Source organism: Hevea brasiliensis, chromosome 16, assembly GCF_030052815.1.
Source record: "Hevea brasiliensis isolate MT/VB/25A 57/8 chromosome 16, ASM3005281v1, whole genome shotgun sequence".
NCBI lineage: Eukaryota > Viridiplantae > Streptophyta > Magnoliopsida > Malpighiales > Euphorbiaceae > Hevea > Hevea brasiliensis.
This window is the reverse complement of record NC_079508.1, coordinates 51,307,011-51,334,486: the sequence shown is the minus strand read 5'-3', so window position 1 is coordinate 51,334,486 and position 27,476 is coordinate 51,307,011. Positions and strand designations below refer to the sequence as shown.

At 35.2% G+C, this 27,476-nt stretch overlaps 4 protein-coding genes across 7 annotated transcripts; all 4 read left to right on the top strand.

The window, feature by feature from the left end:
- The first annotated feature begins 318 nt into the window (after positions 1-318).
- On the top strand, positions 319-1,035 carry LOC110643814 (uncharacterized). The gene is made up of 2 exons (XM_058138407.1): positions 319-426; positions 538-1,035. The coding sequence occupies exons 1-2, from the start codon at positions 319-321 to the stop codon at positions 1,033-1,035; spliced, it is 606 nt and encodes a 201-aa protein (XP_057994390.1).
- Positions 1,036-8,192: 7,157 nt separating this feature from the next.
- LOC110643820 (uncharacterized) lies at positions 8,193-14,438 on the top strand. The gene is made up of 10 exons (XM_058138117.1): positions 8,193-8,441; positions 8,884-9,149; positions 9,722-9,755; positions 10,070-10,206; positions 10,420-10,486; positions 10,788-10,887; positions 12,293-12,456; positions 13,286-13,332; positions 13,417-13,467; positions 13,874-14,438. Exons 1-10 carry the CDS (start codon positions 8,369-8,371, stop codon positions 14,252-14,254), a joined length of 1,320 nt encoding a protein of 439 aa, XP_057994100.1. The 5' UTR covers positions 8,193-8,368; the 3' UTR covers positions 14,255-14,438.
- A 537-nt stretch (positions 14,439-14,975) lies between these two features.
- Positions 14,976-26,591, top strand: LOC110643822 (long chain acyl-CoA synthetase 9, chloroplastic). Of its 4 annotated transcripts, none has more exons than XR_009144865.1 (13): positions 14,976-15,205; positions 15,295-15,762; positions 15,978-16,058; positions 16,942-17,208; positions 18,020-18,151; positions 18,307-18,480; positions 18,667-18,896; positions 19,895-20,012; positions 20,795-20,926; positions 21,033-21,167; positions 21,238-21,444; positions 22,181-25,275; positions 25,971-26,591. XR_009144865.1 is itself a non-coding variant. In XM_058138115.1 (11 exons), exons 1-11 carry the CDS (start codon positions 15,313-15,315, stop codon positions 22,346-22,348), a joined length of 2,094 nt encoding a protein of 697 aa, XP_057994098.1. In that variant the 5' UTR covers positions 14,976-15,312; the 3' UTR covers positions 22,349-26,591. The 4 variants fall into 4 exon arrangements, 1 of the variants encoding a protein (XP_057994098.1); XR_009144866.1 differs by having other exon boundaries at positions 15,286-15,762; XR_009144864.1 differs by having other exon boundaries at positions 15,271-15,762.
- On the top strand, positions 24,981-26,308 carry LOC110643795 (uncharacterized). The gene is made up of 2 exons (XM_021796291.2): positions 24,981-25,275; positions 25,971-26,308. The coding sequence occupies exons 1-2, from the start codon at positions 24,981-24,983 to the stop codon at positions 26,306-26,308; spliced, it is 633 nt and encodes a 210-aa protein (XP_021651983.2).
- Positions 26,592-27,476: the final 885 nt, after the last annotated feature.

Genomic DNA, 27,476 nt, shown 5'->3' with positions numbered 1-27,476 from the left:
TAAGTGTGGCTCTAATCCCCTTAATTGTCCGGACCGACTCCGGTCACCGGAACAGTGAAATCTACCAGGCTATGCAAACGGGGTGTTACAGTGGATCCACTAGAGGTAGAGCAGTGGATTGAAAGAATGGAAAGGGTATTCAAGAAGTTGCATTATACAGAAGAACTCAAGTTTGAATACTCGGTCTCTCTGTTGCAAGGAGATGCTTATGAGTGGTGGAAGACCATACTCCATAGTTTAGTGGAGCCCCCTGTTCTGACTTGGTTGGATTTTCTGAGGGAATTCAGACAGAAATGAGTCCTTGACACATATGTTGACATGAAAGTACAAGAATTTCTAAATTTGAAGCAAGGGGATAGAACTGTAGCAGAGTATGCGAGGGACTTTTCCAGATTAAGTCACTATACAGGAAGTTTGCTTACCACTGTATGAGACAGATGTAAACGCTTTGAGGCCAGGTTAAGGCCTAGTTTGAGGATGCAAGTTGTGGGGTTTAGACATCAGAATTTTTCAAAATTGATTTCATAAGCCCTAAAGCTGGAAAGAATTGAAGTGGAAGGGACAGCTAAAAAGGGATCAAAAGAGAAAGAGAAAGGTGGAAAGATTATTGGTCAAGCTCCGGATAGTGGATTAGGAAAGAGGAAACATTTTGAGAGATCCAGTTCTCGCAAGTCTGGTAGAGGTAGATCCTCAAGACAGAGACTGCCTCGACCTAGCCAGCAGACATCCAGAGGAACAACCCCAGTCCGTACTTATGAAACATGTGGAAAAGTACATGGAGGGGTCTGTTACAAGGCTATTGGAGCCTGTTATAATTGTGGTGGAACTATCCATTTTGCTAGAGACTGTGTGAGTGCTCGCAAAGCTACACCACCTACTACAGTTGAAGGCTCAGTTCAGAGTTCTACCTCCAGAGGTTCTCAGACAGTTAGTAAAGGCCGAGGAATAGGCAGGGGCAGTACTTTTGGCAGTCAGACCACAGTCAACCAGCCTGAACAGAGTGGTGCACCGGCTAGGGTATACACCATGTGGTAGTGAGAAGAGGCTAAAACTTCTGATATAGTCACTGGTACTTTCTCTATCTTTAAACAAGATGTGTGTGTGTTGTTTAATCCGGGTTCTACACACTCTTATGTTAGTGCCAACATCACTTGTTGTATTGTTGTTCCTAATGTAAAAATGGATTTTGGGGTGCTAGTAATTAGTCCATTAGGATAAGAGGTTAGGGTCAATAGAATGTATAAGGATTGTCCTTTGGTGATCCAAGGACATACTTTTCTATCCGACTTGATTGAAATGCCCTTTAGAGATTATGACATCATCTTGGGCATGGATTAGTTAGCCAGGCATCATGCTATGATTGACTGTAGACTAAAGACAGTCACTTTTAGTCTCCCTCACTATGATGATGTGGTAAGATATGGGGAGAGGCAGTTATTGCTATCAGATCTCATTTTAGCTGTACTAGCTAGAAAAATAATCCGAAAAGGGTTTGAAGCTTACTTGGCCCATGTGATAGACACTCAAGTAGGGAGTCCAGCATTGAGGGACATCCCTATAGTATGTGACTTTCTGGATGTGTTTCTTGAAGAATTGTTAGGATTAACTCCATAAAGAAAAGTGCAGTTTGAAATAGAGGTTATGCTTAGTGTGGACCCAATCTCCATTACCCCGTATAGAATGGCACCTGTTGAACTGAAAGAGCTAAAGGTACAGTTATAGGAGTTGCTTGATAAGGGCTTCATATGCCCTAGTGTGTCACCTTAGGGAGCACTAGTGTTGTTTGTTAAGAAGAAAAAATGGTACTCTCCGTCTGTGTATCGACTACAGGCAGTTGAATAAGGTGACAATAAAGAACAGATATCCGTTGCCCCGCATAGATAATTTGTTTGATCAGTTGAAGGGTGCAGCTGTATTCTCCAAAATTAACTTGAGATCGGGGTATTTTCAGTTGAGGGTGCAAGAGCAGAGTATTTCAAAAACTCCTTTTAGAACTCGATATGGCCACCATGAGTTTCTGGTTATGCCATTTGGGTTGACCAATGCTCCAGCTGCTTTTATGGACCTGATGAATACCATCTTCAGGCCATATTTAGATCAATTTGTTATTATGTTTATTGATGACATATTGGTATATTCGAAGAGTGCAGAGGAGCATGATAGACATCTGCGGATTGTGCTATAGACTTTAAGGGAGAAACAACTGTATGCCAAGTTATCGAAGTGTAAATTTTGGCTGAAAGAAATTTCTTTCTTGGGGCACATTGTATCAGCTAAAGGTATAAAGATAGATCCTAGCAAGGTTGAAGCTATCTTTAATTAGAAGTCGCCCAGGAATGTTACAGAAGTTCACAATTTTCTGGGTTTAGCTGGTTACTACCGCCGTTTTGTGAAGGGATTTTTTATGTTAGCATCTCCACTGACCAAGCTACTTCAGAAAGATATAAAATTTTAGTGGACTGATAAATGCCAACAGGGTTTTGATGAGTTGAAGAGATGTTTGATCGAAGCTCCAGTCCTGATTTTACCTACTCTAGGTAAAGAATACACTTTTTATAGTGATGCTTCTCACAATGGGTTAGGCTGTATACTTATGCAATACCAAAATGTCATTGCTTATGCATCACGTCAGCTGAAGCCACATGAGAGAAACTACCTTACACATGACTTGGAGCTAGCAGTTATTGTATTTGCTCTAAAGATCTGGAGACATTATCTGTATGGGGAAAAGTGTTATATCTAGACAGATCACCAGAGCTTGAAATATCTGGGCACATAAAAGGAGTTCAATTTGAGAGAGAGGAGATGGCTAGAACTAATTAAAGACTATGACTGCTTTATAAATTATCAGCCAGGAAAAGCAAATGTGGTAGCAGATGCCTTCAGTCGCAAGACTATGACTAGATTAAGGGTTTCTCCTTTGTCTATGGTGCATGAGTTGAGGGCACTACATGCAAATCTGGAGATAGATGAGGAGGGGCAGATTATAGCTACTTAGCAAGTGAAGCCAATGTTGATTGATCAGATAAAAATAGCTGTACAAAATGATGAAAAATATCAGAAATTGATGGAAGAGACTCAGAATGGTAAGAAGCCAGATGTTACAGTGAATGATGATGGCTTACTATTATACTTGGGCAGAATGTGCGTTCCAAATGATATGGAATTGAAGCAAGTCATTATGAAGGAAGCACATGATTCTCCTTTTGCTACGCACCCTGGTAGCACTAAAATGTACAGAACGGTGAAAGAACATTGTTGGTGGAATGGGATGAAAAAGGACATAGCAGAGTATGTGGCCAAGTGCTTAACTTGTCAGCAAGTGAAGGTAGAGCATCAAGTACCAGTTGGTTTGCTACATCCACTGCCAGTACCTGAGTAGAAATGGGAAAGAATCACAATGGATTTTGTGATGGGACTTTCGAGAACACAGAAGAATCATGATGCATAATGGGTCATTGTGGACAAATTGACCAAATCTGCTCACTTTCTGCCTGTGAGGATGGATTATAGCTTGGACATATTGGCTAAACTGTACCTGGATGAGATAGTGAGACTTCAAGGAGTGCTAGTATCGATTGTATCAGACAGAGATCCAAGGTTCACTTATAGGTTCTGGGGCAGTTTGCAAAGAGCCCTAGGAACTATATTGAACTTCAGTAAGGCATTCTATCCATAGATAGATATCCAGTCTGAGAGGGTGATTCAGATATTGGAGGATATGCTACGGGCTTGTGTAATTGAGTTTGAAGGTAGTTGGGATACTCACTTGCCTCTGATTGAGTTCGCTTACAACAACAATTATCAATCAAGCATAGGAATGCCTCCTTATGAAGCTTTGTATGGCCAAAAGTGCAGAACTCTTCTGTATTGGGATGAAGTGGGTGAAAGAAAGTTAATTGGCCCATAGATTGTTCAGCAGATAGAGGAGAAGATTAAGCTTATCAGAGAGAGACTCAAGGCTGCATCAGATCGCCAGAAGTCCTATATTGATCTGCAAATGCGAAATATTGAGTATACAATGGGTGAAAAGGTATTCCTCAAGGTTTTTCCTTGGAAGAGGATTATGAGATTTGGCCGAAAGAGGAAACTAAGCCCTCGCTTTATTGGGCTATATGAGGTTCTGGAAAGAGTGGGTCCTCTAGCATACCGATTGGCATTGCCTCCAGAGTTGGAAGAGATACATAATGTCTTCCATGTATCTATGTTAAGGAGGTACTGATTAGACCCCTCTCATGTGCTATTAGTAGAAGAGATTGAGGTGAATCCAGACCTCACTTATGAGGAAGAACCCATAAAGATTCTGGCATATGAGGTTAAGCAGCTGAGGAACAAACAGATACCACTAGTGAAAGTATTGTGGAACCACCATTCAGGCTAGGAAGCTACTTGGGAATGCGAGGAGGACATGAGGAGGGAGCACCCCCAACTGTTCAGTGACTAAGATCAAGTAAAATTTTGAGACAAAATTTATTTTAAGGGCCGGGGAGGGGGAATTGTAACACCTCTATATGCATTAGTTCTATATATTTCACTGTTCCGGTGACCAGTGTCAGTCCGAACAGTTAAGGGGCTTAAAACCATATTTAAGTCACCTAAACAAGCTACAAACAAAAAAATAATAATAATTACATGAAGTAAAAATAGAAATCAAGAAAACAAGGCATAATGGATTAAATGAGTCGAGGCCACAGCAATTGGTGATGGAACTGGGAAGTGACTGTGAGCTTAGTTACTGCCCTAATTTTGTATGGGACCTTATAGCACCCCAGGCCTAAGGATTATTGCAAAGCTAATGATATTATGAAAACCACAGAAAGGAATAGAGAACCAGCTCAAATAATTAAATCAGAGTTCCAGAAGCAATTTAATGCTATTGCAAAAACGAATTAGACCAGTAAGGGGCAATTAGGTAAATTCACCCTTAGAGGTGACTTTTGGCCTAAATGTCCATTAAAATGTAGAAAATTAAAATTGTGAAAAATAGATTACAAGTGAAGAGGTGAGTGAAAGAAAAAGAAAAGAAAATCAACTTAAAAGGAATTATGACACCACCATATGATGCAAGCATGACATAATAAATATTTATAATTTAATTAACTATTTTTGGGAAAGTATAAATAGCAAATAAATGGAATTAAAAAGCCAAAATTGGTCTTCTTCTTCCTCTAAGTGCCGCCACTCTCTCTCTCATTTTCTCTCTAAAAAATTTCCACCATTGTTAAGCATTTTCAAGCTTTCAAAGCTTGATTCCACACTATAAACCCTAACAAAAACCCATAAAAACCTCTTACTTGACCTTGATAAGAAGAATTGGAGGGAGAAATTTAAAGAATTTGGAGAAAGAATTGAGGATTTAGGAGCTCTATATAAGGTAAGTTTCTTTTTACATTCTTATTAGTTTATAGTTGTGGAATTAATGTTGAGCAAGTAGAATTGACTTAGAAAAATGGAAAAATCATGCCTATTAAGGGGAGAGGAAATTTCTGCAGCCATGGGTAATTGAGGGAAATGATGTGCTTTAATTTAATTAATCATGTATACAAGTCTAATTGAGTAAGTAGATGTTAGTGGTACACTTTAATTTCATGAATTGTGATAACTGAAAATTAGGGTTCTTGGCACTTAGGGTTTTGGTTGGAAAATTTGAGGATTTTGGTGAATTGATGCCCAATTGACATAATTGATGCTTAAATTGGTCAATTGGTGTGTTTATGAGTGTGATTGAATACTAGGAATGGAATTGAGGTGTGAATGTGGTAATATCCAAATCTGAACAGCTTGACCCTTGTCCACTCAAATGACTATAACTGAAATAATGTTGCTCCAATTGGTATGAGGCCAATTGAAGACGAAAATTAAGACCCAAAGCAACAATTTTTATGTAGAAATCTTGCCCTAAAACTGACCACAAGTTGGTGTAAAATTTGGTTAAATTCGGATTAGGTACCCTGCCACTGGACAAAACTGACCATATAAATAGTATATGTTCAAATGGTCATAACTTGGTGTAGAAAGGTCCAAATGACCTGATTTTTATACCATTGGAAAGCTTAGACATAGTAGAACAGCTTTCATGAAGAACACAAATTCAAATTTTGACCATAACTTAGTCAAATTGCCAGCCAAACTTGTATGAGTGAGCTGCTATAGTGATAAGGGAGCACATTTTGAGGATCTTGTATGGGTATATTATTTATACTCTTGTAACTTAGTTTGATGTAAAATTTTTGTTCATATGTATCTATTGAACTAGTTGAGTAGTTGTATAGTTAAGTTTGTAATGATATTATTTTTGTTTTTTTTTTTCTGTAAAATTAAGACTTTTGTATGTATAGTGAATATATTAAATAAAATTGATGGATATTGAAAATGCATTGAGTTTGTGTTGAATTGAGCATTTATGGAGTTGTGGTTGAGAAAAGTACATTGGAAGTGTTTTATTTTCAGGTTTTGAAGAACTGTTTTCTCTATTTTTTGCCTGCATTCTGTCGAAATTTCTGTAAAATTTTCGAAAATCCTAATTTAATAAAAAATTTAATTTATGACCTAAACTTCAGTTAATGGTTTGAATAATTATTCAATATTACCCACCATTTTAAAACAATTTTAAAAATGAATGAAAATTGTTTTAAAATCTCTTGTAGTATATTTAATGGGTTATCAATAGTCGAAGTTTGATAATTCATTATGTATACTGAGGGATCATGTTATGCTTTGCGGAAGGGTGATGTGTGACATTAAAATTTTGGTAGCCATTTGTGTCATTGAAATTTTTTGGATCCTCACACCTGAACCACCTTTCGAATACAAATGTCCGGGAGTAGTAAGATTCACATGTTTATACATGCGTACTTTTAACATTGTGTTTGGATCAGAGGAATAAAAATAATGAGAGAAAAATAAAAAAGTTAATAATGATAAGGAAAAAAAATATGTTTCCTCTTATGTTTGGGTAGTAAAAAGAAAATATAAGAGGGAAAGTTACTTTATAAATAGTGAAATTACAATTTTATTCCTAAATTAAGAAATAAAAATTTATATAATATAAGGGTATATTTGTAATTTTATATATTTTCCTTTTAGTTTTTCTTCATTTTGGAGAGAAAGTAGAAGTGGACAAAATACATTTATTTTCCTCTCAAATTTTCTTTTCTCTCTTATTTCTCTCTATCCAAACATAAAATGATGGTAAATAAAATTATTTTACTCTTAAATTTTCTTTTCTCTCTTATTTTCCCTCTATCCAAACACAGTGTAAGCTAACATGTTCATGTCTCTTTGCTCTTCTTTATATCAAGTGCATACTTGCTAGTGTGTGTGGGAAGGAATATGTGCCGTAAAAAATTCAATAATCTCTTAAAATAAAGAAAATTAATATTTGTGATCACGTGATTATAATTATTGATGTTGTCAGTAATTTTTTTGTCTTGACCCAGATGATAACGTTGACCTATAATGGAAAAAATAATCAGGTGGATGGCCTTCTAGTGAGCCACTCCGATGCTTAAGTCAGTGATCTTGATATTCTCAGAGAAAGATTAAAAAACTCTTTAGTGGCAGAGAACAATGGAGATAGTAAGCGTACCTGGATCTCCTATTTGGCTGGTATTTATAAGTTTTTAAAACAAATAGCAGTTGCTCTGTTTAAGATAGTGACTATGTATGGATATTTATGGATCTCCGTGATATATGCTTTTACCGAATTATATGTGAGATTATCGCTTGGTTTGAGGAATCCGCGTTGTATCAGTTATTGGGTGTTTGCTCAGCATAAGTTTTGTTTGCCACTTCCACCGAATAAAACTATTGTTCGATCCTTTCTCGTTATTGTTCGGTCTTTTCTCATTCGGTCCATTGAGTTTTTATTTAGGTTTGCCACGTTTGAAAGTATTTCTTGCTTTGATTATCTATATTAAAAATATATTTGACTTTCTAACTTTATTCTGACAGGGTGATATCAATTATGATTAAAATAATAAACTTTTGTAATATTGAAATTTATAATGTCCAGTAAAAGTTATTTATATTAAATGAATTTTAATTAATAAAACCGTTTTAAAAATTTCTATAAGGATTTGATTGCTTTAAAATTATTTTAAAGGCTTGTATGAACTTTGAAAACAGCAGAAGTCCTAAAGAGACAATTTAAGTTGCCCAACGCACGAGGGAACCTGTAATTATAAAATATTCTTATTCCGGTGAGGTGCAGTATCAATCCGCAACCAAACACACGACCTTCACTATCTCTTCTGACGGAAGGAAGAGGAGCTTTTCCTCGATCCCTTGCTATCTTCCCGTTTCCTCCTTGAGGAGGTAATTCTCTTCTTCTAGCAGAAACGCTCTTTCTCTTTCTCTTTCTCTCACAATGACTAACTTGAAAACTGATTCCCCTCTCTCCCGTCGCATCGTTCGCGCCTTCCTCGATTTCCTCGACTCCGGTAGTAGTCCCCCTTCTCTCTCGCTCTCTGTATTCTATTTATATATGTTGGCATGGCATTGTTGATGACTATGGTTTTGATCTTTTCTGGAAATGATTACTGTCGGGCATTAGCTCAATTCATTTGGGTTACTCTATCTATTCTATAATCATTCGTACCAGTTGAATGTCTTCTTTATCTTATTGTGATCGAGGTTTTCTGATCAGAATTGTCAAGTATCCTTTCACTTGGAAAGCTTAATTTTTGGAATGTTTCTGTCTAGAACATATAATTTCTGTTTGCAGGCTAATTTTGACTAGATTTTAATATATATATATATATATATACACACACACACACACATATTGTGTTATAGTTATCTGATTGATTGTATGCATTGATCTTGGTTTTCTGGTTGTTTTATTTTTCTAGTAAGTATGACATTTTTTCTACTATGTTTTAGTTGAACCTGCTCCTGGGGTTGATATTGAAGGTCTGGAGGTTGCTAGGGAATGTTTGACTGAAGTTTTTAAGCTTGATTCAACTTCCAATAATGATTGCATAAATCCTGGTTTGTTGGTCGACTTATTTCGTTCAATCGAGGCAAATGAGGCTCAGAAGATCAAAACAGATTTGAGTCATGGAGCTACTCCAGCGGATACTTCTAGTACATCCCATGTCCAGCAGAATGCTGTTGATGCTAATCACTCAGAGACATCTGGGACTCAGGTTTTTGTTTTTCCCCATCCTCATTATTTACTTTCACATTTTTATTCCCCTCCAGTTTACTTGTTATTTTTACCAGTATGATTGCTTGTCTTCCATATTTTTGAGAACATGTTAATTTAAAATGTTTATGAATAACATTATCATGGTTCCCAATTTACCACTTTGCATTTCTAAGGATGATACTGATTCTTTCATTTGTATAACTGCTGGTGGTTGTTATGCACATTATCCAAGGATCTATTATGGATTATTAACGGTAAGATAATTAATAGATAAAACTGAAAATTGATGTTATGATGCAGATAAAATGACACTTCTATAGGTGCCTAGTTGTTGGAAATATATATAGTTGCCTTTTTATTCTTTATTAGGGTTTAGTTTCTGTTGTTTATTGAATTGTGTTGTTGCTGTTTTGTAAGTTTGTTGTTGAATTTAAACTGAAAAAACATATTCACATAGATGCTTTACTTGGTTAAATTTATCATTATGAACTATATATATATATATATATATATATATATATATATATATTCTTTTTCTGAGTTTTAACTATCGTATATCTTTATAAACAGGTTGATGATTGGACTCAACCATCTCATGCAATGGGTAGGCTTGTATTCTTCTCTTGATACTGCACATTATTGTATATTGATTCTTGTTTATCACTTGTGTTTGTTGTATGTTAAAAAATATTTGGAAATGGCAAGGCCAATACTAATGTTGTTGGCTCATTGCCTACTATCATTAATTGAATTAAAAATCTAATTGCTCAATTGCTTAAAAGGCTTTTGTGCACATTTCATTCCCTTTGCTATTGGGTTGAATTTGAGTTTGGGCCCCTTTTTTGACAGTTTAAACCTTTTGTTGTGGGTTTAAAGTCTTAAGTTCATACATTAATTGATTTTCAATGTTATTGGCAGGGGTATCCAAAGATGAACTCTTTGGGCAGTTCTTTGCTGCCCTTGAGAAAAGTCACTTTTTTAAGACAACGGCTGATGGGAACGATGATCCTGTCCAACTGGATAAAGCAACGCGTTTATTTCATGATGCTCTAAATGTAATTTAGATTTGTCGATGCCCATGTATGCTAGGTGCATTAAAAATATAATCTTTGATTTTTTATTCAATATTATTTGTGAGTTCGTTGATACTATTGCATTATAGGGCATTTGATTTAGTCCAAAGATTGATATGTTACAAGATGTCAACCTGTCCTTTCCTTATTCCATTGTAAAGCTTGATTGATAAAAAATATGATCTGCCATATCAGGAGATGGAAAAAGCTGGATGCCAATCATTTAACCGGAATAGCTTGGCAGAGACATTCAAGTCACAAGGTGCATTTGAGTTTGTATGCCTTTATGCAGCAGATGCTTTTGATTTATAACTTCTGGACAAATTGTATGTTATGAATATCTCTAAGCAAGGTTTATGGCATCAGAATATCTCTTAAAATGCGTCTACATTTCATTCTTTGTCTTACTAAGAGTTTATGTTTAGCAACACCAATGAGGAAGACAGAGATAGAGAGGGTTGCCTTGTCTTGCATCAATACAGTTTAATCAAGCTGATTGTATTATGCTATGTTGTCTTCAATTTTTGGCTGATTATATTATGTAATATTGTCTTTGCTTTTAGGTAACAGGGCTATACAGTCAAAGCTGTACTCTGATGCAATTGAATTGTATTCTTGTGCCATTTCGCTTTGTGAAAATAATGCTGTATACCACTGTAACAGGTGCACTATCAATCAATTGTTTTGTATATACTAACACTGAATCTCTTGCATTGACTTTGAGATAGGCACTCAATTCCCATAAACATAAAGAAGTATATTGTGGACATGGTTTCATGTTTCAACAGAATTTTATAGTCACAATATCTGTTTGATGGCTGCTGTTTGATATGCTTTACCAATCTTTTAATTTTCAGTTCAAAAAAAAAAACACAAACTTTTAATTTAATGTTATCCATTTTTAAATAAGTTCATTGTTTAACACTTTAGTTGTTTTCTTTTTCTTCTTTGATTTTTATGGCTTTTTTTTTTTTTTTTTGCTTTTTGTGGGGGGGAGGGATTGTTAAATGGCGAAATTTGAACCTCAATGCCTACATTTAGAGACTTTGACTTAGTGAATTTAACCATTAGACTAGTTTGTTAAGAATGTACATGTTAGACATTAGGGGCTTGTTCTCTTGTGGAAAACTGGAGTAACTTTATGGAAAAGTTTTTTAAGAGAATTTGAAAACAAAGTTTTGTACTCGCATGTGTTGGTTTTCAGTTTTCCAAATAGAGAATTGGAAAACTAATTTACAGTTTTGCAAAATTTAATTAAGATTTGGAAAACAATTTTACGTTGTTTTCAACTATTTTTCTTTATGATAAATGTCTTGTTTTCCAAATGAAAAATAATGACTTTTCCATAACCTAAATTATACTATAATTTTTTTTCTCATAACTAAAATTGAATGATTATTTAGGAAAATATTTATTTACAATAATAAAAAATTAATCATATTATTATAAAACAAATGAATAACACATATAAAAAAAAATTTAAAGTAAAATAAGTTTCCAAATATATTTTGCAATGATTTTTTTTTTGTTTAACTATGAAAGCTGCTTAATATATATATATATATATATATATATATAATTTAGAATTAGGAAATTGTTTTCTATTATTAACAGGTGAACATGTTTTCTCTTATTTTCTGTGAAAAATGAAAACCGGAGTTTTCTAAGAAAATGGAAAATGAAAAATAGAGAATTGTTTTCCACAAGTAAACTCTGCATTTTCTTTGAACAATTTCTTACAAGATCTTTTCAATTGTCAAGACAAAGGTTAAAGTTTTTGTTTTTATATTACTGCTTTATTGCACAAGGTAAAATAAGATGTTTCCACACACCCAGAAAACACAGTTATCTATCTGTATGTATACATACATTTTGTCTAGTGCAATGATAGTTTAAGTTCTGAAGGCTATTAATTTCTGCAGAAATCTGAAAAATAAAACTTGTTTCTATTGTTCCTTTTCTGGGACCAGGGTTTGGCTGGCCTTAACTGGGGCATTGCCTTATATATATTTTTATCATGCAACACAATTTTAATTTCAAATTGAGTAGCTTGATGTATGCATATCAGGGCAGCTGCATATACTCAGATCCACAAATATAATGAAGCAATCAGAGACTGTCTTGAATCCATTGAAATTGACCCGAATTACAGCAAGGCATACAGTCGTCTTGGACTAGCATATTATGCACAAGGGAACTACAGAGATGCTATTGACAAAGGATTTAGGAAAGGTTGGTGTAACTTTGATTCTTAAATATCCTTAGTATTGCTCATATAATCTAATGTAATTGAATCATTATGCCATGACTGCAAGCTCTAATTCTTTGTTATGCATTCTGTAGGTTATTGTTTTACTGGGTGTGATGTGGATTAAATCTACATTTGTAATTTTATAATTGCTTTGCTAGTTTTACTAAGTTTACGTTTTGCTAAAGTAGATTCAATTCACTTTGATGCATTCTGATTTTTACTCTATTGCCTGATAGGGATAGGCTAGTTCTTTAATATTTTGCAGTACCAATGTTTTCCTTCAGACGTGAAAATATTGGATTTTAGTTAGCTAAATGCAATCTGGTGCTGTAAAGTATATAGAGCATTTGTTGCTTATGGTATAGTAATTGCAATTGCAGCTGAAAGATAAACATAATTTGCCAGAGGTCCTATAGTTGCCTTTTCCATCTTGTATGACTGGTAATAGCATATCAGCTGAGATTTTTAATCTATTAGTCATTGTTTTGATGTCTAGACTTTATATCTAATAAATAACATTGTGCAAAATGAAAGTTAAAGCAAAGATGGACAATGAGCATACCTTGTGCCGCTGATATTTGGATGTCATTTGAAGTTATGATAACAGAATGATGTAATGGCAGTTGTTCCTAAGCCGTTGTATTATAGTGGCTTTGGGGATTTTGTTATGCTTTATATCATTAGAATATGGTGCTATGTTATTAGACTCATGATTCGATTAAGGTATGTTGTTGAAGTTCAGTACTTGCAACTTTCCCATGCAATACAGTAAATAATCTGATATCTCATTTCATATATTCTTCTCTTCAGCATTACAGCTAGATCCTCAAAATGAATCTGTCAAAGAAAATATTCGGGTTTGTTTCTTTGCTTCTTTATTTTCGTCTCCTCTTCCTCCTATTTTTTAATTATTTATGTCACTTATTGCTCTTGAAACAAAGGTAGCTGAGCAAAAACTGAAAGAAGAGCAGCAATGGACAGAAAGGGATCAGGTAATATTTAGTTTTGTCTTTTTTTTTTTCCTTCCCATTTGAGAATTGACTTGTTCAGTCAACATAACAGAAGAGCAGTTCTTTAATGATTAAATAGAAGGGTCAATACTAGCTCATAGCAGTAGCATACACTAATAGGTAAAAGAATTTGTAGTTACATGTTAAAGAAGAACAAGAAGGTAATCTCAAGCATGGATTTCATTATGGTAATCTCTCACTTGTTGGTTAACTATAGAGAGACCTTGGAATTTTGAACCTTTTATGTACTGTTTGATTTTTGTGTATAAAAAGAACTTTTATCTTTCATTATTGAACTCATTTATTTTTCCTGTTTCCCTCAAATCATCGTCCTATTCATCATGCTTTTGCTTCATCTAGAAACCTTTTGTTATCCTTCTCTTCGTAGAATATGAATTCATCCGGTCACGATGATCAAGGATTTAATAGCCAGATACCTCCATTTACATCAATGCCATTCAACACCAATGCCATTCCTGTTGATTTTGCAAATATGTTACGGAGCATGGCTGCGCAAGTATACCCGGGACAGCACCCTCAAGACAGACAAGGAGAAGATAGGAATGTTAATGGATCTGATGAACCAGAAATAAGAGTAGGTGGAAGTATCAATATGAATCTCGGAGAAAACATTCCTGAACAGCTTAGTGGGGCTTTGAGATCTATGATGGAAATGTTCTCAGGGGCAGCACCAGCACCGGCACCAGCACCAGCAACCCATGGAAATCCTCAAGATTCAAATTCAACGAGTAAAAGATCAACAAACTAAATTCTTGCTACAGTATTGTACCATCATCTTTCTTGTTTTGCAAATAGCAACTGTTCTTGTTTTGCAAATAGTCACTGTTCTTAACATCAAGGGTAAAATTTATCAAACGTTTCAAGGAAGAGAATGGTACATATAGTGGTTTCTTGTTGGAATTTTTGGAATCTATAAGAAAGTGTGTTTTGTACGTGTTGTAGAATGGTATATGTGAATGATGGTGTGTACCACGCAGAAGGTTTTTCATACTTTTAAATGGATTTGTTGCAGTGGGACAAACTGACCACGTGAAATATGGACAAATTCATCACACAGTGGCGGACACCCGACAATTTCAACATCAGATGTTGACTTCTGCTGTTATTAAATCCTAAAAAAAAAAAAACAAATATATGCGAAATTATTTTTTTTAGCTTAGCTTTGCTTAATTAATTAATTATTGCAGAGTTGTTATTTCCTTGACTGATTCATAATTAATTAGTGTTACCCATTTTAAAATATGATTACTACAAAGTTTGCATTTTTTTTTCTTTGGCAATTAAGGTATACTTTGATAATAAATCTTTTCTTCGAATGATTATTTTAAAAATATGATATACTAAAAAATTCTGTTCTGTTGCCATCTGGACAGCAATCACCACGTCATCGCTCTCCGTCATCCGTTTGGACGGCTGAGATCTAACCGAACTCACGCTTAACTCGACTTTGCAGTTATACTGTTCACAAGCAGCCAATTGTGTTGCTGGCCTTAAAAAAAAAATGAATCCCATTCCAGGCAGTTCCTGAAACTCCAACCTCTGCGCTCTCGATCTCTCCGCCCAACACTCCAACTTCACTGTTTAAAACGCTTACGTTTCAATCCTCAAGAAAATTCCTCTCTACTTTTCGATCCCAATCAATGCCTTTCCCTTGATACTCAATTTTCTTTTCTCTCTTCAGGGTTCTCGGGAAAAAAAGGTAAATTTTTGTCGTTGTTTGGTGATCTCATGTTCTCGGATTGAACTAGATTTTTGGCGTTTCAGATTTGCTCTATCTAGATTTTTCAGGGATCATCTAATCCAAGCATGAGTGCTTACATAGTTGGCGTTCTCGTTCCTCTTGTTGTCACTCTTTTCCTCCGGAATTCCAAGAAAGGTGCAAAGAAACGTGGTGTGCCTGTTAAAGTTGGCGGGCAACCTGGGTATGTTATAAGGAATGCACGGTTTCCAACACCGTTGGAAACTGCCTGGGATGGCGTCTTTACCCTTGCTGAGCTTTTTGAGTGTGCCTGCAAGAGGCACGCGGATAAATGCTTGCTAGGAACGCGGAAGTTGATCTCGAGAGAGAATGAAGTGGCTCCAGATGGGAGGTCTTTTGAGAAGCTTCATTTAGGCGAGTACGAGTGGCTCACTTATGCGAAGGTGTTCGAAAGAGTTTGTAACTTTGCTTCTGGGTTGGCTCAGATTGGGCACAGAAGGGAAGAACGTGTCGCCATATTTGCTGATACCAGAGCAGAATGGTTTATTGCGCTGCAGGTGCTCATTTATTATCACTTTCACTGTTTTGGTGAATATTATGGTTGCTCTGTGGAAAGTAATGTGATTTAGCCGTATCTTCTGGAAGGAGTGTAGGAGAGATAAAAATGTCTTACTTTTTTTGGTTTTTAATTTTAATGCTTTTTATTAGCCTAAATCTTCTCTATGCTTTTGTCTAATTGCTTAAAATGGTTAATGGGGTTTTCTTTTATCAGGGTTGCTTTAGGCGCAATGTCACTGTGGTTACCATTTATGCATCTTTAGGAGAGGATGCTCTGTGTCACTCATTAAATGAGGTTCTCCCTCCCTCTAGATTCTTTGTAATGATTATGAGTTGAATGATGCCTGCTTGTATCTAGATTATTATTATGGATTCAATACTAGAGAACACGTGTAAATATGCTGCTTCTATATATACTGTTACCATATTCAGACTAAAAATTAAATTGCTTGAGAATGGTGCAACTGTTAGTAGCCAACATGCTCTCATTTACCATGAGCAATTTGGGAAGCAACTTATGAACAGAAGTCTAGAAAATAAATGTATACATGGTATTATTATTGAAAATGATTTTGCAAAGGCCTGAGATATATCACAATTTGTCAAAAATCCTCATATAACTTAATCATTTTTGTTACATATATTATTGAAGTATGAATAATTATTTTAAATTAAAAAATATATTCTGTAAACTATAGCCATTATGTTTGGACATCTATTTCAATTTTCAAGGCCTTTGGTAAGTGTTTATCTGCGCAGCAGCGTCAGTTCTTTATGGTTAGTTATTTTTCTAAAGAACATTTGCAGTTCTTGTTCATGATATGTCTTGGAACTGTTATGTTTCTATGCTTAGATCAAAATCTATTACTTTTGACATTTAAATTTTCCTTTTTTAGTAATGGCTTCCTGGATAAAGAGGAAATGCTTGTCTAGATGTCTGGTTTGTGGTCTGTAGGTTTTAATTATTAACTGTTCAGGAAAATTAGCTTGATGATATCTAAAATTACTAGTTATTAGTACTTAATTTTTGTAAGTTGGGTGATTTCCATAAACTGATTTACTCTGCTGTTTGGGACATATCGGACAGAAATCTCAATTAATGACAATTACTATGATTACACAGATATATTCTCTCCTTGAAATTATTCAACGCTAATGGTACATGTTTTTCTGTTCAGACAGAGGTTACAACTGTTATATGTGGGAACAAAGAACTGAAAAAACTTGTGGACATAAGTGGACAACTTGACACAGTGAAACGTTTGATTTGTATGGATGATGAAATTCCATCTAGTGCATCAGTGGAGCAAAGTGGTAGATGGACAATCATTTCACTTTCTAATGTGGAGAAACTTGGTCAAGAAAATCCTATTGAAGCAGATTTACCTCTATCAGCTGATATTGCTGTAATAATGTACACAAGTGGAAGTACTGGACTGCCTAAGGTTTGGTCCATCTATTATATGTTATAGATATATTCTATTATAAACTTGTGCACCTTCAACTGATTAATCATCATTGGCTTCTCATTGGTTGGTTGTTGACTTGGGAGTAACTTGGATCATTGTGTGATACATGGAAGTACAGCTGCATGATGCTTCTTTAGGTTACCACATCCAGATGTTGTGGGTCTGGGATTTACAAATTTGTGATTAGATGTTAGATCATACCATCTTGTTTTCCTGTTCCTTTCTCCTTCTCTTGGCTGTTCACTTCTATAGAAATCTAGTTGGTCGCAAGAATATTGCCTTGTCTCTTATTCAAATAGATCTATTTGCTAACTCATCCTTGGATTAGAAATGATATTTCGGGGAAAGTACTGTTGTTTTTTGCTTGATGCTTTTTAATTATATTCACAAATTGCCAGTTAGTTTTATTTTCATTTTGTAGGGGCAGACACTGAATCAAGGTTTAGCATGGCCAGTTAAAGTTTTAAATTTTGATGAGCTGCTGAAGCTCAAATTCCAATTCATTTGTTTTCATCATCTATCAAAATTTAGGGAGTGTTCCTTATGTGGTGCCCCTTCCATTGGGATCATAGTTACGGTGTTTAAAATGTATGGTGTGATGATATATATATATATAATGTACGGTGTGATGATACTGGATACTGCAAAATAATTTGATTTGTTCCCTTGAACTTGTCTATGCCTTGAACCTGTCTACTGCTACTTATTTGGAATTTTCATTAGTTAGTCAAGCCGTATCAAAGTTTACATAATATTTATTTGCTTCCATTGTGAAAACCTTGCACAGGGTGTAATGATGACACATGCTAATGTCCTAGCTGTAGTTTCTTCAGTTAGGACAATTGTTCCTCACCTTGAGAGCAAGGATGTTTATCTAGCATACCTACCATTGGCTCATATCCTTGAATTAGCTGCTGAGGTATGGAGCAATTTTATAGTAATTTAATAGTAATAATTACTTCATGTGTACTTCTTTCCCTTTGAGCATTAGGGTGCATTACTGTACACAAGCATGTATGCATATGTATGATTCCCTTCTGCATGTTTTAACAAATTTCACTACTTATGTTGCAGAATATAGTTGCAGGTGTTGGAAGTGCTATAGGATATGGAACCCCTTTGACGCTTACTGATACTTCAAACAAGATCAAAAGGGGTACAAAGGGGGACGCCAGTGTCTTGAGGCCAACTGTGATGGCATCCGTCCCAGCAATTCTTGATCGTGTTCGAGATGGAGTGCGCAAGAAGGTTAGGGAATTTTGGCATGCTTTCTCTCTTTATCTCTCTCTCTCTCTCTCACACACACACACACGTGTGTGTGCATGCGTTTACATGCGTGCAAATGTGTGTACATGGATGCAACCATGCAAGACAGCTGTTTCTGATTGAGACATTTTATGTAAGACTGGTTATTGAACTTTTTTATTGCTTCAGGTGGATGCAAAGGGTGGCCTAAGTAAGAAACTGTTTGACTTGGCATATGCCCGTCGATTATCTGCATTGAATGGTAGTTGGTTTGGAGCTTGGGGCTTAGAAATGCTACTTTGGAACTTCCTTGTGTTTAGGAAGGTTCGAGCAGTTTTAGGGGGTCGTATTCGTTTTTTGCTTTCTGGAGGTGCTCCTCTTTCTGGTGATACTCAAAGATTTATCAACATTTGCCTTGGGTTAGTATGGCCTTAACAAATTTTTAGCTAATTTTTACACATAATAAGTGAAAATCCCGGGAGATTTATGTAGTATGATGCTACACCCAAAATTTCATATTTCCATCCATGAGTATTATTCAGGTCAAAAACAGGGTGAATATAAACTTGATGCTGTAAAACTATAAATGAAGCCAACAGATAATTGCAGCATAGCTTTTGAAAATTATGATTGCAAAACTTGAACATGGCAAACTTGGGGATGCCTTCCTTTTTCCAAATGATTACTGTTGTGTGTGTGTGTGCGTTTGTACAAGTGGACAATAGTGTAGAATTGAGAAATCTCATTGGTTGTTTTGTCCAACACCTTTTTCACGATGTTGATAAATCTCATTAGGTGGATTTTGAGCACCTTAGTCTATTATTTGCAATTTGTTTAACAGTTGAAAAAGGGCTAGATTCTTCTTATAAAAATGGATATTTATATTGACGATGAACCACACCTTCCAAAATAGTATGATGTCTATTTAGAACTGAAACATAAAACTATAATTTATGTATACAAAGCACCATTTTTTTATTTAATTTCTTTCTATAAATAGTTTCATTGGATAAGTTCCAAATCTTGTACGTTAGAAGCATAGAAGAGTGTGTGTAATGAAAATTCTATACATAGGAGTATTTCTGATCCATGCAAAGGAAAGAAAATATAACTTGGGTTCTTATTGAGGCGAAGCCAAACCACTGGAAGGTTTTGGGGAAACTGATGTATAATTTTAATTTAACATGCTCAAAAGATTTTGAAATTTCCGTAATAAGATCATTGAGATGATAAACATTTATGCTTAAATTAATCAAGAAAATAAAAGCCATATATCCATGAGTAGATGAAATTGTCCTCATCAGTGTGATGAATGCAACAGAAATGAAGATCCACATGATTATCTCCCAATTTTATTTTGGTTTGGTGTTTTTCCTTTTTTGTGCTTCAGAGTTTTGTGATGGTGAATGTCATACAGGGCTCCAATAGGCCAAGGTTATGGTCTTACTGAGACTTGTGCTGGCGGGACCTTTTCAGAGTTTGATGATTCATCTGTTGGCCGAGTTGGTAATCCAGTTCCTTCCTCATTTATTAAGGTGAGAAACGATTAAATTCAGTTAGCTGTGCAGCTGAATTGACAATTATACCAGTTCATATTCTCCTCCTTCTCATAAAGTTTTTTGTGAATCACAGTAAGTTTTCGAAGGGAATTTATTATTTGTTTCCATAATTGGCATTTCACCTTTTACTATCTTTTTAATATTCGAAACAAAAAATTAGGTGAGGAGTTTAGTTGCTATCCACATAGTTTTATGAATTCATATGACCTTATTTTCCCATTTCTTTCTTTGTTCTAAATCATTCTTTGAGTTCAAACTCCTCATTCTTGTCCTTGTAAATTGTGATGCCAAGGTAAGGGCCACAAAGGATGAGATGAGGCTACTACTTAATTACCTGGAATTTTTACAAGTATGTTTATTACTTTGTATGCATAGCCTAGAAACATTAGTACGTGCTGTTAGCGATACATGCTTTAACTAGAAAACTCTGAACGTATGGGACTGGTGGTAAGTCTGATTTTTACACCGCTAATACTATCTCATACTTCGTCTAAATCATTTTGATATATCAATTCAATCCTTTATCTCTTCCCTTTATGACTACCTTATTCTCCCTATTCTCTCAATTAGTTAAAAACTTTTGATTGTAACTTACTGATGATTTAATGCTCTTGATATGAAGTCTTGTTCTATGATGCTGTCTCTGTGAGATTTTCCCCATATTGGATGATTCTTTTGTTAATCTCATATCATGGTTAGTGCAATCAGCTGATTAATTTGCATATTTTAATAACATTCCCAAGTATTTTTGTTCACAGTTAGTAGATTGGCCTGAAGGTGGATATTTAACTAGTGATTCACCAATGCCTCGTGGGGAAATAGTTATTGGTGGTCCTAATGTAACTGTTGGCTATTTCAAGAATGAAGAGAAAACAAGGGAAGTGTTCAAGGTAAAAAAATTTCGATGTTTCCTGGCAGCATATTTTTTTAGTGGAGCTACATGCTTATGAAAATGTTATCAGGTGTTGATTATGCCATTTTTTTTGTTGTGAAAAGGTTGATCAGAGAGGAATGAGGTGGTTCTACACGGGTGACATTGGGCAGTTCCATGCTGATGGTTGCCTTGAGATAGTTGACCGTAAAAAGGACATAGTCAAACTTCAGCATGGGGAATATGTGTCTTTGGGAAAGGTATGAATATTTGAAGGTAGAATGCAAACTTTTTGTTGCATTTTCGTTGGGACTAATGTTTTTACTACAGGTCGAGGCTACTCTCACCGTAAGCCTCTATGTTGACAACATGATGCTGCATGCTGATCCATTTCACAGTTACTGTGTGGCCCTTGTGGTGCCTTCACAACCTGCTTTGGAAGAATGGGCCTCGAAACAGGGAATTGCCTTTTCTGATTTTGCAGACCTGTGTGAGAAAAAAGAAACAATAAAGGAAGTGCAAGCATCATTCCTCAAGGTATGCTTTTCCAATCATAGTTTGATTTCAGTAGCCCCCAGATCTGATTAGGGTGTCTGCATTCCACTTAATAGCACAATTTCCTTGAACCAATCATAGTAAAGTGCATTTTCTTGAACGGTTAACCTTTATCCCTCAACTTGGTAACGAGGAGCAAGGTATAATAAAGAAGATTTAGCTTTTTTGTTCTGCTTAGGTACCATTTAGTTCAACTTTTTGTTGTTTAATTTTTGCTTCTTAAAAATTGATATTCATATTTTTTTTCTTACTTTTTAAGCATTGCTCTCTCTCTCTCTCTCTCTCTCTCTCTCTCTCTCTCTCTCTCTCTCTCTCTCTCTCTATATATATATATATATATATATATATGTTTAAATTTTTTTTGCTTCAAATGTTTATGTTTGGTTAAGATATGATTTTTTACTTTTAATTTTTTGCAAATATCTTATTTAATTGCTCTGGGCTAAACAGCTCTCTTCCTTTTTCTCTACAAAGGTAAGTAATATTAGACTAAGTAAATGGAGAAACTCGAACTCAGAATCTCCCTACTCTTACATCTTAAAGGTGGAGGAAGACTAATCAGACTATTCCCTGATTGATAACAACTAATTAATTTTTAATGTGCAAACAAATTATTCTTTTTTTTTTTGCTTTTAAAAAATCACAAAGTAGAAAAAAAGGGGTTATTTTTTAGCATTGAACCAAACTACATTAGTAATTCGATATATATCATTTACAGGAAGCAAAGAAAGCACATTTGGAGAAGTTTGAGATCCCAGCAAAAATTAAATTGCTTTCTAATCCATGGACTCCTGAAACTGGCCTTGTCACTGCAGCTCTCAAGATCAAGAGAGAGGCCATTAGGAAGGCCTTCTCCGAAGAGCTCTCCAAGTTTTATGAATCATGAACTATGAGAAGTTGAGAACATCTAACTTCTGTTGTGATTGTGCAGAATTCCTAGGACAAGTGGCCTATCATTGTTCCTCCTATACTATTTTTGACCCTTTTTTTTTTTCTTTAATAGCCCTACTTCGTTTGTTCCCTCAAATTTTGTTGTGTTAATGTTAGAACATTCTTCTTTTTTTTTTTTTTTCACTTTTCTGCAGTTTCATGACAGGACTAAAAGTGAATGTTTGGCTTGCATAAATATTTCAAATGCTAGCAGCTATTCATGTTGCTTTAACCTTCTCCTTGTCTTCTGCCAGTCTCCAAGTGCAGCTCTTAATGGTGAAATTTTTAGGCATGCTGCTGTGGTATTCTTCCCTTTATAAATGGATATCCCATAAGATTTATAATTATTTGAAATCAAGAAGAGTTTCAGATTTAATGTGAAAAGGGGGAGCACATTCTAAATACTAGGAATACCATGTACAATTCAGGCCTCACCCATGAGTAGTTTGTTTGGGTATGGTGTAAAATTGCATGAATTTCACAAAATTCTTATAGAATATTCTTCAAAATTTTCATTTGAGGAATTTGTCAAAATCATAGATTCTTTAATCTTATTTTTTACAAGTTTGACTAAAAAAGAAAGAAGCTTCTAGCCATGGGCGTGGAATTTGTCATCGATATGATGATATTCTAGAATAATTCTCTGATTCCACTAGGGTTGCAGTTCAACTAGGGAATTATAATCAAGTAGAAAGCTACCAACAAGAACAGTGGCGGTTTAATTTAGATCGAAACGCGTAGATTCTAAATTGACTTGTTTGTAGAAATGTTCAAACCTTCTCTGTTGGGTGTTGAATAATCTGTACATGCTTACCTCATACGCAAAAATAGGTGTCAATCTCACCTATTTCAGTAGCTTGGGCTAAATAAATACAGAGAAAGAGACATTTGCCCATTTGGATTTTCAAAGATGGTTACACCTAACCCCATTAATGAACAAATTCTCAATTTGGGTCCGACCATCCAGAGAGGAGTAAATTACCCTAAATGCCTAAATATTATTTAATTTCATTTTCAAGCCATCATAGAAATCAACTGGTTCCAATGAATTATTTGTAGAAGAAAAGAAGAGATCCACATAACGTGTGGGAACTGTAGGTTGGGAGAGAAAAGGGCTAGGGTTTGGAGCAAAGGGCAAGTGGCGAGGAATGAAGAAGAATGAGACCCACAAACAATTCCCACATCCGAGCTTTGGTCCATTGATGGAAACTTGACTTTGAAGCCAGCAAAATAGAAACAGCCTTCCCTTCTTCCCATGTGACCATTAGTTTGCCTGTTGCCATCACTTTAAGCTCTATTTTTTAGGATTGTTTTATAGACAGTAGGAAGGTCAAACGGAGAGACAAACCAAATTGCAGCTGCTTTTGGGCATTGAAAAAATAAATGAATAAGCGATTCTCATTCTCCACAGTAGCGACATTTTGGAGGAATTGCGAGAATTTTGCTATTCACAAGAGAGCTTGTAAGCAGCCTTTCACGAAGAATAGACCAAAGGAAAACTGAGGGCGTCGTTGGTATGAAAATTGCCTAAATATGTTTTCAAAAGGATTCCATTCTGACTTGAGAATTAGGCCTCAAAGCTGCACCATTCGAATTCCCAGAGGATTGATGAAGGAGCCGTTTGGCCACATAATAGCCAGATTTCACAGAATAAAAATATAAATTCATATTTAAGAGTTTTAGGGCATTATACCTTGACAATATTTTTCATTGTCCTTCACAGCTTCACATGCTTTGGGAGTTGCAAACTTTGACTTAAGCCTTAGACCCATTCCATAACTGATGACTTCTGATCTTCAGATTCAGCAATACAATTTATTTTAAGAAATAAAAACACCAAATATTTCATTTCTTTGGAAGTTCTTTTGTCCTTTTCCCATTCATAGACATCAACAGATGAAGGATTTTTTTCCCCATTCAGAATCACTTGCCTTCTTAACCACTTTCAAGAGACCATTTCTTTTACTCTATTTAAAAATTAAATTACCATAAATCTACAGACCTTCATGTATAATCTAGGATAAACATAGAATTAGAAAGTCCATTTTTCTTGTTCAGAAAGTTTTACTTGGACCTGCTTTCGATGAAGAGTAAAGAGAGAGAGAGAGAGAGAGAGAGAGAGAGAGAGAGAGAGAGAACAAAAATAGTGCTTTGGATAAAAAGCAGAGAAGAAAAGGAAAAAAGGACAGTGAAAAAGTAAGAGAAGCAAGCAGTTTCCATGAAAATTCCAACAGGCTGCACCCAGTCCAAGGGCATGAAAATTCAGGTCTTGGTTTTCCAGGGAAAAAGATTAGCAACCAACCAAAAGAGTCAAATATATTATAAATATAACCAGAGAAAAAAAATACCAATCTCTCTAGATAGGTATCCCAAATCACATTGTATAAATTGAAAAATTGGTGGGCCATACTCATGATAATCTACTCTTACATTTCTTTATAATATAAAAAATAAATAAACAAGCAAATAAACCTTCACACAGCATATATACATACATATATTTCTTCATCCTAACAACAGTTTTTCTCTCCCACAAGAAGTCCACCCACAGGATTTAGTTTATTGCATACTCTCTGGAATTATATGCCATGAATGGGTATAGAGAAGACAATTCTTTCTGCTATTTCCATCCTAAAGAGTTTGTTGTGGGGGTCTGTCCTCTATGCCTAAATGAGAGGCTCCTTGTATTGGCTGCGAAGCAGGGCCAGCTTCCATCATCTAGAGCAACTCATAGACCTCAATCCTTCACTAATCCCACCAGGAAGCCTTCCATCAGCCTTCCTAAGATCTTTGCTTTGGATTCTCTTCTCAATCGGCTCGAATTCCGCCACTGGAAATCTGATAATAACTCTGGTAAATCTGATGCCTCCACTAGTCCAGAAGGTATGTGTCATCTTGTTCTTGTTATAGTTGTAATTTGCAGTTCTTGAAACTCTACCAACACAAGGAAAACTAAAATGTGACTTGCTGAATTATTGTTTGTATAACAGTATAATGACAAAAATAGGGTAGAAATATGCTCATCTCTACAGAATTAGAAGGGTGGAAGAAGGAGATGAAAGAATCTTTAATTCATTATAATTAATTCAGAAAATGCAACTTAGCAAGTAATTGTTATCATGAAATTGTTAAACTAGCAATCTAGTGATTGTTTCCTACATGGGTTATCAGTAACCTGCACTGCAATATTATGTATAAATTAGTATTAGTAAGTTAAGGTCATGCAGAGAGAATTTAAAATCTCAAGAGGTGACCCTTTGGATGTCAATTTAATGTCATTTCTTGTTCATTATGTTCTTTTAATTAACATATAATATAAGGCAAATAGTGGATTAGTCTTCATATATATGCGTGTGTTTTTATTTATGGATGTGCTGGAAAAAGAAAAAATGATAAAAATGTGCTTCCAAACAGGGAAAATTATTAACAAATTAATTAAACATGCACATTAATTAACTTTATTTTCTTTTATTAATTACTTTTGATTGGAAAATGGAAACCCATCATCTCATATATATTAGGCTTCTAACCTGCTGCTTTTTTTGTTTTTGTTTTTGTTTTTTTTTGTGTTTTTACAGAGTCCTTCATATCAATAAAGTTTGAAGACAATGGAGCTGCCTCATGGGAAAAGGGCACTTCGGAGCAATGCGCCAAGTTCTGGAACCATAATTTGAATAAGCAAAACAAGGATTTTAAACAATCCAAAGACACTGAGGATACAATGACCGTGATAGATCATGCAAAACCGCGTGCCTCGCTGAGGTGGCGAAAGCGGATTGGTCAACTATTCCAAGTCATCAGATGGAAGAGGTCCAACAAAGCAAACAACGTGTGCCACGTGGGCACCAAGTTTGAAGGAGTCAAGGTGAGGAAGAGCTGGTTAAGAACTCTGACAAAGAGAAGAACCAAAGAATAAAAGAGAGAAAGAAGAATTTGCATAGAAGGAGACACTATCCTTTTCCTCCACCATTCCTCTCTGTGGGTTGAGCCTCTTTCTGGACTGTAAAGCTCTGAATTATTGAGAAAATAGATTCAAAATTAACTTTTTATTGTACTCTCTCCTTCCTAGCTACAAAAGAGCTTGGCTTTTTGAGATTCCTCATTTTCTTTCTTTTTATCATTTTTCATCTTTATAAACAGTACAGGAGTGTAACAGATTGTTTTGGTATATATAATGTGTTAATTAGTTTCAAGATTAATTAACTTTTATTGTTGGTAATTTAATTGAATATGTGTATAATAATTTAATGATCAAAATATTAAAATATCTGTTTCATAATATGAAAAATAAGAATTGAAATTTAGGTGAGCTTCTGATCCTCTCTCTCCTTTAAAATAAAATTGCATAACTCCATGTTAGGTGCAGCATACAAGGGCCCTAATACATGTGTTGGAACTTGGAACTTGTCATACAGTTGTCTTCTCTTGGTGGGAACACAATATATCTTGCTCCTTCCAATGGGATTGTAAAGTGCTATCAAATTGTTGATTATACGTGTTTGATGAATAAGAAGAAATGATTCATTTTCATTATCATTATCAATTTTTTTTTTCTGTATGAGCAAAGCAGGCCGAAGAAGCCTCCATTTTGTTGTTTAGTGCCCTTCAATAGTATATATGTAATGTAGTGTCCCAGTTGAAAACTAACCTTGAGCCATCTTTATAGGACCATTTTATTATGGGACCACAGTGGATGTTGAGAAACGCCTCATATGGAGTTGGCGAAAGTGACGAGTCATTGATCTTTGCATACAAGAAGATGATATTTGTTAAGAAAATATGCCTGGCAGGAAATTGTTAATTCCACTTCTTCTTCTTGGAAGTGTCGAGATATTCTGTATTTATAAAAGGGTATCTGTAACATAATATAGAAGTTGAAAACAATTGATCTTTTTCTATAAAAATGAAGAGATTGAGCTAATCTTATTTGATAACAACACTTGCTTGTGATGTGCATCTACAAGGGGTTGAGTGTTCAAGAAGTTGAGAAAAAGGAATGAATTGAGGACCCCTAAGACTGTCATCCACCAAAAAATCAAGAAAGCTGAAAACATGTTTCACAACTTTCAAGTGAAACACCTTTG

Excerpts from the sequence above, each read along its gene's own strand:
- LOC110643814 (XM_058138407.1), top strand. The coding sequence starts at position 319 with ATGAAAGTACAAGAATTTCTAAATTTGAAGCAAGGGGATAGAACTGTA. Across the intron at positions 427-537 it reads CAGGAAGTTTGCTTACCACT|CTGGAAAGAATTGAAGTGGA; the intron begins GTATGAGACAGA and ends TAAGCCCTAAAG.
- LOC110643820 (XM_058138117.1), top strand. The coding sequence starts at position 8,369 with ATGACTAACTTGAAAACTGATTCCCCTCTCTCCCGTCGCATCGTTCGC. Across the intron at positions 9,756-10,069 it reads TCAACCATCTCATGCAATGG|GGGTATCCAAAGATGAACTC; the intron begins GTAGGCTTGTAT and ends TGTTATTGGCAG. Across the intron at positions 10,207-10,419 it reads TATTTCATGATGCTCTAAAT|GAGATGGAAAAAGCTGGATG; the intron begins GTAATTTAGATT and ends CTGCCATATCAG.
- LOC110643822 (XM_058138115.1), top strand. The coding sequence starts at position 15,313 with ATGAGTGCTTACATAGTTGGCGTTCTCGTTCCTCTTGTTGTCACTCTT. Across the intron at positions 18,481-18,666 it reads GAGATGGAGTGCGCAAGAAG|GTGGATGCAAAGGGTGGCCT; the intron begins GTTAGGGAATTT and ends TTATTGCTTCAG. Across the intron at positions 18,897-19,894 it reads TTTATCAACATTTGCCTTGG|GGCTCCAATAGGCCAAGGTT; the intron begins GTTAGTATGGCC and ends AATGTCATACAG.
- LOC110643795 (XM_021796291.2), top strand. The coding sequence starts at position 24,981 with ATGAATGGGTATAGAGAAGACAATTCTTTCTGCTATTTCCATCCTAAA. Across the intron at positions 25,276-25,970 it reads TGCCTCCACTAGTCCAGAAG|AGTCCTTCATATCAATAAAG; the intron begins GTATGTGTCATC and ends GTGTTTTTACAG.